Consider the following 13,345-nt stretch of genomic DNA (forward strand, 5'->3'; position numbering starts at 1 on the left):
AGGAAGCTGGAATCAGGAGGGGAGCCAACACTTAGTCCCAGGCACTCCGATATGGGATGCAGCTATCTTGAGCAAGTCTCAACCACTGCACCAAATATCATCCCTGCCCTGGAGCAGGCATTTTCCCAAGGATGGAATACAAATGGCCAACAGACACATGAAAACATGCTCAGGATCACAAGCCATCAGGGCAATGCAAATAACAACTACAATGAGATTTCATCTCACTCCAGTTAGAATGGATATCATCCAGAAATCAAAAAAAAACAAATGCTGATGAGGATATGGGAATAAAAGTACCCTAATACACTGTTGATAGGAATGTAAACTCATACAACTGCTATGGAGACAGTATAGAGATTACTCAGAAATCTGAAAATAGATCTGCTATATGACCCAGCCATCCCACTCTTTCTTGGGAAACTACCCAAAGGAAATGAAATTAGTATGTGAAAGGTTACCTGGGAACTGGTGCTGTGGTTCAGCAGGCTAAAGCCCTGGCCTGCAGAGCTGGCTTCTCATATGGGTTGCTCCACTTCTGATCTAGCTCTCTGCTATTGCCTGGGAAAACAGTGGAAGATGGCCCAAGTTCTTGAGCCCCTGCATCCACATGTGAGGCCCAGAAGAAGTTCCTGGCTCCTGGCTTTGGATCAGCTCAGCTCTGGCCATTGTGGTCATTTAGGGAGTGAACCAGAGGATGGAAGACCTTTCTCTCTCTCTCTCTGGCTCTACCTCTCTGTAACTCTGCTTTCAAATAAATAAAATAAATCTTAAAAAAAATGTTATCTGTGCTAGGAAAAGACACGGAATAGAGAGGAGGCAATGTACAAATTTACAGGGAGACCAAATTTATTCAGAGAAAATAAATTCATAGAGGTGAGTGACCAACTGCCTCATGCACATTGATGGAACATGTGGCAGAAGGCCCCGACCCTAGGGGCCAGGCCTTTTTATATTTTAGGAGGGCTAGGGATGGGGGGTGGGGGTAGGGAGCAGCAGGCAAAGGTGAATTCTTAGAACTGGGCGGGGCCTTGGCAACCTGGAAAAGAATGCAGGGTAGGGTATAAAGGCAATAGGGTGTGAGACCCAATTGAGATTCAAAGGCAAGGAATACAATCCAATGTTTATCAATCTTTTGGGCAATGGGCAAGAATGGCTGAGCCTTATGTCTTTGTTCCATCAATCGGTATTCTCATGTTTATTGCTGCTCAATTCACAATAGCTGAGATTTGGAATCAACCCAAATGCCCATCAACTGATGAGTGGATAAAGAAATTATGGTATATATACACTATGGAATATTACTCAGCCAAAAAAAAAAAAGAATGAAATGCTATCTTTTGTTACAGAATGGATGCAGCTGGAGACCATTATGCTTAGTGAAATCAGCTAGTTTCAAAAAGACAAATATCATTTTTCTCTGATTTGTGATAACTAATATACAGAGTACAAAAATTATAATGCATATGAGGGAAATTGACATTTTGAGATTTGGTCATTGTTTATAGCCCTTGTCTATACTCTTGAGGAACAGTAGTTTTTCTGCTTAGTACTTGTTGAGTTCTTTAATGGAGGGTGAAGCTTATGCTTATGAAGAAAATTGAAAGTATATGTCAGGGCCGGTGCTGTGGCCTAGCAAGTAAAGCCACCGCCTGCAGTGCTGGCATCCCATATGGGCGCCGGTTTGAGACCTGGCTGCTTCACTTCCCATTCAGCTCTCTGCTATGCTTGGGAAAGCAGTAGAAGATGGCCCAAGTGCTTAGGCCTCTGCACCCACGTGGGAGACCTGGAAGAAGCTCCTGGCTTCGGATCAGCGCAGCTCCAGCCATTGCTGCCAATTGGAGAGTGAACCAGAGGATGGAAGACCTCTCTCTCTCTCTCTCTCTGCGTAACTCTAACTTTCAAATAATTTTTTTTTTAATTTTTTGACAGGCAGAGTGGACAGTGAGAGAGAGAGACAGAGAGAAAGGTCTTCCTTTGTTGTTGGTTCACCCTCCAATGGCCGCCATGGCTGGTGCGCTGCGGCTGGCGCACCGCGCTGATCCAAAGGCAGGAGCCAGGTACTTCTCCTGGTCTCCCATGGGGTGCAGGGCCCAAGGACTTGGGCCATCCTCCACTGCACTCCCTGGCCACAGCAGAGAGCTGGCCTGCAAGAGGGGCAACCGGGACAGAATCCGGCGCCCTGACCGGGACTAGAACCCGGTGTGCCGGCGCCACAAGGCGGAGGATTAGCCTAGTGAGCCACGGCACCAGCCTCAAATAAATCTTAAAAAAAGAAAAAGAAAGTATATGTGATTGTAAAAATTAAAAGAAGGAAGAATGATGGGAGTGAGTGAGGGAGGAGTAGGGTGGAAATACTATTATACTCTTAAAACAGTATATATAAAATACATTAAATTGTTCTCTTTTTATAAATGAAAAAAAATTATTTTTTTATTTTCATTTTTTTTTGACAGGTAGAGTTAGACAGTGAGAGAGAGAGAGAGAGACAGAGAGAAAGGTCTTCCTTTTTCTGTTGGTTCACCCCCCACGTGGCTGCTGATCGAAGCCAGGAGCCAGGTGCTTCCTCTGGTCTCCCATGCGGGTGCAGGGCCCAAGCACTTGGGCCATCCTCCACTGCCCTCCCGGGCCACAGCAGAGAGCTGGACTGGAAGAAGAGCAACTGTGCCCCAACTGGGACTAGAACCCCGTGTGCAGGCGCCACAGGCGGAGGATTAGCCTAGTGAGCCATGGTGCCGGCCTATAAATGAAAAAATTTTAAAGAATTAATTGCCTTCAGCTGTCCCAGCCCATTCTCACTAACACTACAGCTATGACAGGATTGTTCTGAGGAAGGATCTTGGAAATTAGGTTAATCAATTAGAAGGTTTATTGACAGTGCCTTGTAACAAGTGTCTATGGTGTTGGGGGAGGGAGGGGAGTTGGAGGCCAGTTTTACAAAGACAGGGCCAAGCATTGGGCCTGAAGGATGAGTTTGGTTCCATAAACTCAGCTGAGAGCATTGGAGCCAAGGAGCTCAGGAAAGAAGCAGGCCTGGAAGAGGGAGGCAAGTTTGTGAAGCCATTGAGACCCTAGTCCTGGCTGGCTCCATGGCTCACTAGGCTAATACTCTGCCTGCAGCACCGGCACCCCGGGTTCTAGTCCTGGTTGGGGCACCGGATTCTGTCCTGGTTGCTCCTCTTCCAGTCCAGCTCTCTGCTGTGACCCAGGAGGGCAGTGGAGGATGGCCCAAGTGCTTGGGTTCCTGCACCCACATGGAAGACCAGGAGTACCCGGCTCCTGGCTTTGGATCAGTGCAGGTCCAGCCATAGCGGCCATTAGGGGAGAGAACCAATGGAAGGGACCTTTCTCTCTGTCTCTGTCTCACTGTCTATAACTCTCTCTGTCTCACTGTCTAACGCTGCCTGGCAAAAACAAACAAACAAAAACAAACAAACAAACAAAAAAACAAAAACAAAACCCTAGTCCTAGAACTGGATCAGTGTGATGAGCCAGTCATGGAACTGGGGAGCTATCCAGGTGTTCTGGCCGGGCTGGCTTACAGAGCCAGAGCAGGGTGCAAAGTGCACTCAGTAGTCAGGGTTACAAAGCTCTATGGTCAACAGGGAGGGGTTCAGGGACCTGACCCTTGGGAGTCTGTTCTCTGTGTTTATTCCAGAGGCTGAAGGCACAGGCAAGTCTGGGTCATCACTGGTGTTGTATGTCATCACTATTGTTGTTGTAGCTTCTTGTACAGCCTGGCAGAGGGGAAGACCAAGCCTTCCTGTTCTTGAGACTATCAGCCCCTGCTTGTCTTAACTTTGGCCCTCTTGCACTTCTAGTTTCTGAGTCCATTTGGACCCAGGCTGAGCATGGACCAGAGACTGAACCCCATGTTCTTAGGACCTTGAGTTGAAGGCCTCCAGAAGCTCTGACACTCTGATTGGAGCAAATTAGATGAATGAGACAGCATCCACTCCTCTTCCCAAGCTTTTCCAGGGCATTCAGTGCATGGCCCTTGCTGGGGAGCTACCTCCTGTGGTCCTCTGGCACAGGCTGCAGTGTGAAGGTGCAATGGGGGACTTCAGCCGCTTGCTTCAGAAGTGATTTACCAGGCTCAGAAGATACAACCACTTCCCAAATCCAAGTTGTGAATCTCCTTCCTTCCTTCCTTCCTTCCTTCCTTCCTTCCTTCCTTCCTTCCTTCCTTCCTTCCTTCCTTCCTTTTTAAAGTACTAGTAATGCTTTCCTTGGCCATAAATCATTTCAGGAAATTTCCAGACTCTGAGGGTTTCACCATTACACTGGGCCTTGGGGTTGCCTGGGTTTAGCATCTTCATTTAAGAGCAGGCTTGAAAGACTAACTATGTCTATCTTGATTGGACAATACACGATGCATACATGCAATATAAGATCACATATTATCCCATAAATAGGGGCAATTTTTGTCAGTTTTCTTAAATTGTGTTCTAAGCCGGTGAGCAGCAGGTTGTGTGGTCTCCAGGGCATGACTTTTCCCTCCTACGTCATGATCACGATTGCTTCTGGTTATTTACATGACATACTTTAGTTCTCTCAGTCTTGACTTGATTATTTTTTTTCCTGTCAATTAAGAATAGGGAAAGGGGGATTGGCACTGTGGCACAGTGGGTTAAAGCCTCGGCCTGCAGCACCAGCATCCTATATGGGTGCTGATTCAAGTCCCAGCTGCTCAACTCTGATTCAGCTCCCTCCTGGTGTGCCTGGGAAAGCAGCAGAAGGAACTTGGGCCCCCACACCCATATGAGAGGCCTGGAGGAGGCTCCTTGCTCCTGGCTTCAGAATGGTTCAGCTCTGGGCTGTTGTGGCCATTTGGGGACTGAACCAACGGATGGAAGACTTCTCTCTCTGTAACTACCTTTCTCTGTAACTCTTCCAAATAAATAAAATAAATCTTTAAAAGAGGAAAAATACTGTTTCTAAGAACTCAGAGGTGCTAGGAATCAGGGAACATGTCCCCTTGACTGGCACTTTCTCCTTGGTTTCTCTTCCCCTGGAGCAGGTGGGAAGAAGGTGACACTGAGTTGGAGGGGGCAGACAGGCACAGGACTTTTAGTGAGATCACCAACAGAGCTGCTGAGGAGATTGTCCAGGGTGATGAAAGGACACGCTAGGGGATCCTGAGACAGTGTTGGTCGCAAGGTCAGTGCACCTAAGGGAAGGGGTAGGATCAGCCTTGAGGGGACTTGGTTTCATAGGTCCCTAGAAGCCCACGCAGGATCTGGGGCTACTTCCTCTCTGGTCATTCAAGGACAGAATATGATGACTGATTCTTTCCAGAGCTTGGAGGTGCCTCCTGTCACTCCACTGGGGGTAAAAATATTTCCCTCACCCTATCTGGGTGCTTAATGCCAATTAGGAGACTCCACCAACCAGACCTGAGCCTAAAGGGGCAAATAGATTGAAAATGCCTCAAAGTGGACCTGTTGGCTAGAGAAGGTGGAGACTGGAGACTATGGAGAAAAAGGAAGCTATGCAGGTATCTTATATGAACTAACATAAACATTGTTTTCTAAGGCATAATAAAATGTTTGCTAATATTAAAAAAGTCTAGAGACCCCCATTTCCCAATTTGAGAAAAATATTAAACAAAAAACTTAACCAAGTAACAAGGAGTCATAGAGACCTCAGGGCCGGGGATTTTGGCCAGAGCTTGTGCAGCTTGGGATGCCTGTGATGCTCGCAAAGCCTGAGTCCTAGACTGGAATGCCTGGGATCCAGTCCTGCCTCTGCTTCTGATCCAGCTTCCTGCTAATGTGCACTTTGGAGGCACAGGTGCCTGGTACCCACATGGGAGACCCCAACTGAGTTTTGGGCTTTGGTGTTAGGCTGGCCCAGCCCTCGATATTGTGGTCATTTGGGGAAGAGAAGCAGTATGTAGAAGATTTCTCTCTCTCTCTGCCTTTTAAATGAATACAAATAAACTAGAAAAACAGAGTAAGATAAAAGATGAAAGTGGACAGCAATGAGCAATGGAGCTTTATAGATCCATAGACAGAGGTAATGACACATTTGAGATAGCTAGGAATTATATTGAAAATGGAGGTCGGCACTGTGGCTCACTAGACTAATCCTCCGCCTAGCGGCGCTGGCACACCGGGTTCTAATCCCCGTTGGGGCGCCAGATTCTGTCCCAGTTGCTCCTCTTCCAGTCCAGCTCTCTGCTGTGGCCTGGGAGTGCAGTGGAGGATGGCCCAAGTGTTTGGGCCCTGCACCCGCATGGGAGACCAGGAGGAAGCACCTGGCTCCTGGCTTCGGATCAGTGCAGTGCGCCGGCCATAGCAGCCATTTTGGGGGTGAACCAATGGAAAGAAGACCTTTCTCTCTGTGTGTGTCTCTCTCTCACTGTCTAACTCTGCCTGTCAAAATAAATAAATAAATAAATAGAAAATGGATATTAAGGAAAATATTGCTAGAGTGAAAATGAAAGTTATAATCTTTACACAATTGCAACAGAACCTAGGAATTTGGGAAAGGGGGAAAGGTAGGGAGAGCATATATGTTGTGAAGTTTCATCCTTTGCTTAGGTATGGTGGATGGAGGAGATGAAAGGAATGAGAATTTCTAAAGAGCTCATTTAATTAGGCATGTATAAAGGGATAAATGGGGACTATGTTGTTTAATTTGTTGACATCATAGTGGAAAAGTAAGAATTTGGTTTTAAGTGCAGAGCAAGAGAAGGCAGTCCATAAATGGAATGGGAAAGTGCGTTATTGCTTTTAAATTAACAAAAGGAAAATGAAAAGGCTGTCAGCTTGTTTAAACCAGAAAAAGTACAAGACAAAAGTGGGAACAACCCTTTAAAATAAATATAATAATGTAAAAATCATAATGTGACTTAATTATGATTGAGCATGATTATTTCATTTTCTTTTTCTTTTCCTTTTTTCTTTTTTTTTTCTTTTTTTTTTTTTTTGCCAGGCAGAGTTAGACAGTGAGAGAGAGACACACACACACACACACACACAGAGAGTTATAGACAGAGAGAGAGAGAGAGAGAGAAAGGTCTTCCTTCCATTGGTTCATTCCCCTAATGGCCACTACAGCTGGACCTGTGCCGATCTGAAGCCAGGAGCCGGGTACTTCCTCCTGGTCTCCCATGCGGGTGCAGGGACCCAAGCACTTGGGCCATCCTCTTTTGCCCTCTCAGGCCACAGCAGAGAGCTGGACTGGAAGAGGAGCAACTGGGACAGAATCCAGTGCCCCAGCCAGGACTAGAACACAGGGTGCCAGTGCCGCAGGTGGAGGATTAGCCAAGTGAGCCATGGCACTGGCTGAGCATGATTGTTTCAATACACAGAGACTTGTCAAATTGACTTTTAAAAAAAGATTTATTTATTTGCTTGAAAAACAGTTATAGAGATAGAGGAGAGACACAGAGACAGAGAGATCTTCCATCTGCTGGTTCATTCCCCAAATGGCCGCAATGGCGGGTCCGAAGTCAGGAACCAGGAGCTTCCTCTGGGTCTCCCATGTGGGTGATAGGGGCCCAAGCACCTGGGCCATCTTCACTGCTTTCCCAGGGGTACTAGCAGGGATCTGGATCAGAAGTGGAGCAGCTGGGAGTTGAACTGGAGTCCCATATGACAGGCAGAGTTAGACAGAAAGAGAGAGAGAGAGAGAGAGACAGAGGAAAGGTCTTCCTTCTGTTGGTTCACCCCCCAAATGGCTGCTATGGCCGGTGCGCTGCGCTGATCCGAAGCCAGGAGCCACGTGCTTCCTCCTGGTCTCCCATGCGGGTGCAGGGCCCAAGCACTTGGGCCATCCTCCACTGCCCTCCTGGGCCACAGCAGAGAGCTGGACTGGAAGAGGAGCAACCAGGACAGAATCCGGCGCCCCGACCGGGGCTAGAATCTGGGATACTGGTGCCACAGGCAGAGGATTAGTCTAGTGAGCCACAGCACCAGCCCTGACTGGGGGATTTCATCTTTTATATTCAACGCCAAGGCAGATAAGAACTAACTCCTGTCATTTTGTTGGATTACTAAGTGTTACATACTTTATGTGTGTCTTCTTATTATTTAGATTTGTGTTTTGGGAGCTTTCTGTCTTGACAAGTTTGAAATCTCTTTTGACATTTTTTGTATCTTGTGGCAAGTTTTGAACTGTTCTGTGTTTCCACTTTGGTTGCTAAGATGCTTTTATTTCTAACATAAGACTCTTCAGGATTTCTTACAGGGCTGAAATGGTGGTACTGGCCTCTGTTTTAGATTGTCTGGGAAAGGTTTTATTTCTTCTTTACTTCTAAAAACTAGCTTTCATGGACATAGTATTCTTGGTGAAAGTTTTTCTTCTTTAAGACCTTGAGTATATCATATCATCCTATTCTCTTCTGGCCTCTGAAGTTGCTGCTGAGAAATCTGCTTTTAGTCTAATTTTTTTCCTTTTTATGTAACTTGATGTTTTTCTCTCATTGTTTTTATGATTCTCTCCTTATCCTTAACTTTTTTATTTTTTAATTTTTTTAATTTTTTTTAACTTTTATTTAATGAATATAAATTTCCAAAGTACAGCTTATGGATTACAATGGCTTCCCCCCCATAACGTCCCTCCCACCCGCAACCCTCCCCTTTCCCAATCCCTCTCCCCTTCCATTCACATCATGATTCATTTTCAATTCTCTTTATATACAGAAGATCAGTTTAGCATACATTAAGTAAAGATTTCAACAGTTTGCTCCCACACAGAAACATAAAGTGAAAAATACTGTTTGAGTACTAGTTATAGTATTAAATCTCAATGTACAGCACACTAAGGAAAAAGATCCTACATGAGGAGTAAGTGCACAGTGACTCCTGTTGTTGACTTAACAAATTGACACTCTTGTTTATGGCATCATAATCACCCTAGGCTCTTGTCATGAGCTGCCAAGGCTATGGAAGCCCCCTGAGTTCACTGACTCTGATCATATTTAGACAAGGCCATGGTCAAAGTGGAAGTTCTCTCCTCCCTTCAGAGCAAGGTACCTCCTTCTTTGATGACCCGTTCTTTCCACTGGGATCTCACTCGCGGAGATCTTTCATTTAGTTTTTTTTTCCCCCCAGAGTGTCTTGGCTTTCCATGCCTGAAATACTCTCATGGGCTTTTCAGCTGGATCCGCATGCCTTAAGGGCTGATTCTGAGGCCAGAGTGCTGTTTAGGACATCTGCCATTCTATGGGTCTGCTGTGTATCTCACTTCCCATGTTGGATCGTTCTTTCCCTTTTTTATTCTATCAGCTAGTATTTGCAGACACTATTCTTGTTTATGTGATCCCTTTGGTTCTTAGTCCTATCATTATGATCAATTGTGAACAGAAATTGATCACTGGGACTAGTGAGATGGCATTGGTATATGCCACCTTGATGGGATTGAATTAGAATCCCCTGGTATGTTTCTAACTCTACTGTTTGAGGTAAGTCAGCTTGAGCATGTCCCGAATTGCACATCTCTTCCCTCTCTTATTCCCACTCTTATATTTAACAGCGATCACTTTTCAGTTAAGTTTCGGCACTTAAGAAGAATTGTGTATTGATTACAGTATTCAACCAAAAGTATTAAGTAGAACAAACAAAAAAAAATACTAAGAGGGATAACATATTAAGTTGCTCATCAACAGTCAGGGTGAGGGCTGATCAAGTCACCGTTTCTCCTAGTGTTCATTTCACTTTAACAGGTTTGCTTTTTGGTGCTCAGTTAGTTGTCACCTATCAGGGAGAACAAGTGATATTTGTCCCTTTGGGATTGGCTTATTTCACTCAGCATAATGTTTTCCAAATTCCTAACAGGGATCAAAGATTTATTTATTTAAAAGTCAGAGTTACACAGAGAGAGAAGGAGAGGCAGAGAGAGGGAGAGAGAGGGAGAGAGAGGGAGAGAGAGGGAGAAAGAGAGAGAGAGAGAGAGAGAGAGAGATCCTCCATCCTCTGGTTCACTCCGCAGATGGCCACCATGGCCAGAGCTGCACTGATCCAAAGCCTGGAGCCAGGAGCTTCTTCAGGGTCTCCCACATGGGTGCAGGGCCCAAGGACTTGGGCCATCTTCTACTGCTTTCCCAGACCATATCAGAGAGCTGGATTGGAAGTGGAGCAACCAGGACTTGAACCAGCGCCCATGTGGAATGCCGCCACTGCGGACAGCAGTTTTACTGCTACGCTACAGCACTGGCCCCTGTCCTTAACTTTTGACAATTTATAATAAGCCTTGGAGAAGGCCTTTTTTGGCTGAGTCTGATTTGTGTTATTTGGGCTTCCTTTATCTGATGTCCATTTCTCAAGACTTGGGGGAAGTTTTCAACCATTATTTCATTAAATAGACTCTCAATGCCTTTTTCCTTCTTAGTTCCTTCAGGTATCCTTGTAATACAAAATTTTGCTCACTTAATGATATCCCATATGTCTCATATTCTTTATTCATTTAAAAATTCTTTATTTTTATCTGGGTTATTTCAAAAGTTTTGTCCTGAAGATCAGAAGTTCTTCTTTCACTTAGTCTATTCTATTGTTGAAGTTCTCAATTGTATTTTCTGTTTTATTGGTTGAAGTTTTTAGCTCCTACATATCTGATTTTAGTTTTAATTATTTCCTTAATGAATTTTCATTGATATCATCTATTGTTTTCCTCATTTCTGTGAATTTTTTATTTTTATTCTCTTACATCTCATTGAATTTCCTTGGGATCATTATTTTTAATTCCTTTTCAGACATTTCATAGGTTTCATTTAAATTGGCATCTATTACTGGAGAAATATTGTGTTTTCTGGGAGATGTCATGCTTCCTTCTTCATTTTTCCTGTTTCAGCTATGTTTGAGTGCCACAATTATTTAGTCCACAGCAATTCATGGGTGCACTAATATGATTTTGAAGTGGACATGGGATCCTGAATATATCTTTTTTCAGGCTCCAAACGGTTGGGTGTCAATCATATGAGGGTTTGTGATGGTTGTAGCAACATTCCCAATGCTATGCAACACAGAGGGGCTGTTCCTTTGTCAGTGATGCTGAAACTTGTAGTAGCAATAGCGGAAGCCTTGGAACTATGTAACATGGAAAGGACTTCCACAGGTCCTTTTAGGGGTAAATGGGTGATACTGAGCTGATAGCACCCATATCCCCAGTCTCAGCATGGGTGAACTGAAGGGGGATTTCCCCAGGTTCCACGGGTGGCTACAGGTTATGCTGGGGATTGTACACTGGCAGGCATGAGTCTGGAGCAGCGGAATGCAGACAGGGTCCACCCTAGGTCCCTCAGGGATAGCTCAGGTGGTTCTGTGAATATAACTCCAACAGTCCCAGTCTCATACCTGCAGAACTTGAAGGGCGTCTTACCTAGCCCTAAAGGTTATGCCGGGGATTGTGCTCCAGCACCTACAAACCTGGATTAGTGGGATGCATAAAGGGCATTTCCCAAACCTCTCAGGGAAGCATAGGTTTCCCTGGGACTGATAGAACCAACAGTCATAGTCCCAGAGCTACAGGATGCGTCTGTAGGTCTCCCAGGATGATTGCAGGTTATGGCAGGGATTATGGAATGGCAGAAGGCAGCCTGAATGCAGAGAGGACCCTCCAGGTCCCACAGGTGAATACAAGTTGCTCCAGGGATTGTAGTACCAGTAGCCACAGTCCCAGAGCTACAGGGCTCTGAGGGACTGCCCTCAGTTCCCATAGAGTATGCCAAGGTAACGCCACTGCTTATGCTCTGTGCTAAGAGATGCAGAAAGGGACTTCCTGAGGTCTAGTCCTCTAGGTTTGTCATGGCTGCTGTTGCTCTAAGCCTCAATAAGCAGAGGGGGAACTTCCGTAGATTGCTCAGCAGGTGTAAACATGGCTCCAGGGCTTGTGTGCAGCAATCCTACATGTTTAAGATGCTCTCTGCCCTGTGAAGCACCTTGGTTCCAGCTCTGGGGATTTCTTGTAGCAACAGGACGCTTGATGTCCCCTAAGTTGGAATGGAATTTAGACCCACAGTGGCTTGATTGCAAGGCTTCAGGAGGGAGGCAATGCATGTTTTCTTCTTCTGTAGCAGAACAGTGGCTCCAACCCATCAGCTTTGCAGGCTGAATGTAAAGCCAGTGAGGACTGTGGAACTCCCTTGTAGTTAGGGGTGCCAATCTGCAGTAATGGTGGGGGTTGCATATCCATCCACTTAGCTTTCCCCTGAATGATGGGGTGCACTTTGCTCCCTCTCTCACTAATGGCTTTCAGAATCTCTGTGCAGCTTGTAGTTTCTCTCACTTCTTCACTGAAGTTCCCTCTCTGTCAATCTCTTAGAAATGTTGTTCTTCTCTTGTTCTTGTTCTTGTTCTTCTTTGTGGGGGAGGCCAGTGTAGGGTCTCTCGGTTCAGCCATCTTGATCTCCCTGGACTCACACTATCTTTGAATTCCATTTTTCTCATGCACTATTTGATGCCTCCTTGTGCCTTCAACAAAGAAATGAGTTTGTTTTCAGTGTTTTCACATGAAAATCCTTTTTGATTCCTCTCACAATGTGGAGGCTCTATGTATCACTTATCTGCTATATCTGTTTCTTTTCAATCAACAAACATTTGTTGAGAGCCTGCTTTATGTTCAGTATTGTGGTAGACATGCTGAAGGTTCAAAGCAAATGCTGGGCTCTAGACATTTACCATCTTGTGAAAGATATCAGTATTATGCAGTTAAGGAAAGAGCAGTCACTCTAGTGGATAAACTTCTAAATCTCAGTGGCTTCATGTAGAATATTTCACATTTATGTAAAGTACCTAGCCAGGGGGATTTTTTTCTGTAGGCTGTAGTTGAGGGGGCCTCAGCTCCTTCCATCTTGTAGGTCTGCTATATGTTCGAATCTTCTGCTGCACCCTCTGCATCCAGTCTGCAGACAGGGGAGGTGAGAGGATGGAGGAATGCCCAGGCCATTTCTGTCATCGATCACTTCCCCCAACATTCTATTGACTACATCGCAGCCATGTGGCTCCCTTTGTGCAAGGGCGTGGAGTAGCCTCAGGATCATGATCTCACTCCAGGCAGCTGTTTGTCAGCAACAGGGCAGCCTTTGATCAACAGCTGGTTGACTTTTTCCATAAAACAAGATAGTTAAAAAAAAAAAAGTAGAAGTAAAAGCCTTTAATTATCTCTTTATGTGTTGCTTTCTGATTTTCTCCTAATTGTTGTAGCGAAATAAGTAAGATGCATGATTCAGCCTAGTAAACCCATCGTGCCTTTCAATAGAAAGTTCTCATGAGTTTACTGTCTGTCAGAGCCCATACAGCACAGATGAAGACAATGACCTCACCCTTGTGGATCTAGTGGTGTCCTCGTGCACATATCTCTCATGGAGAATTGAAAACACACGTGAAGGTTTTATGGTGGG

At 45.2% G+C, this 13,345-nt stretch overlaps 1 protein-coding gene across 1 annotated transcript in view; it reads left to right on the forward strand.

Moving 5' to 3' along the window:
* Positions 1-1,147: 1,147 nt before the first annotated feature.
* PCTP (phosphatidylcholine transfer protein) overlaps positions 1,148-13,345 on the forward strand; it is a 184,604-nt gene continuing 172,406 nt past the window's right edge. Inside the window, exon 1 of the mRNA XM_070060913.1 lies at positions 1,148-1,280. Coding sequence (XP_069917014.1) covers positions 1,278-1,280 — 3 coding nt within the window. The 5' untranslated portion in view covers positions 1,148-1,277. The remainder of the gene's footprint in view (positions 1,281-13,345) is intronic.

This window comes from Oryctolagus cuniculus, chromosome 17 (assembly GCF_964237555.1).
Source record: "Oryctolagus cuniculus chromosome 17, mOryCun1.1, whole genome shotgun sequence".
Lineage (NCBI taxonomy): Eukaryota > Metazoa > Chordata > Mammalia > Lagomorpha > Leporidae > Oryctolagus > Oryctolagus cuniculus.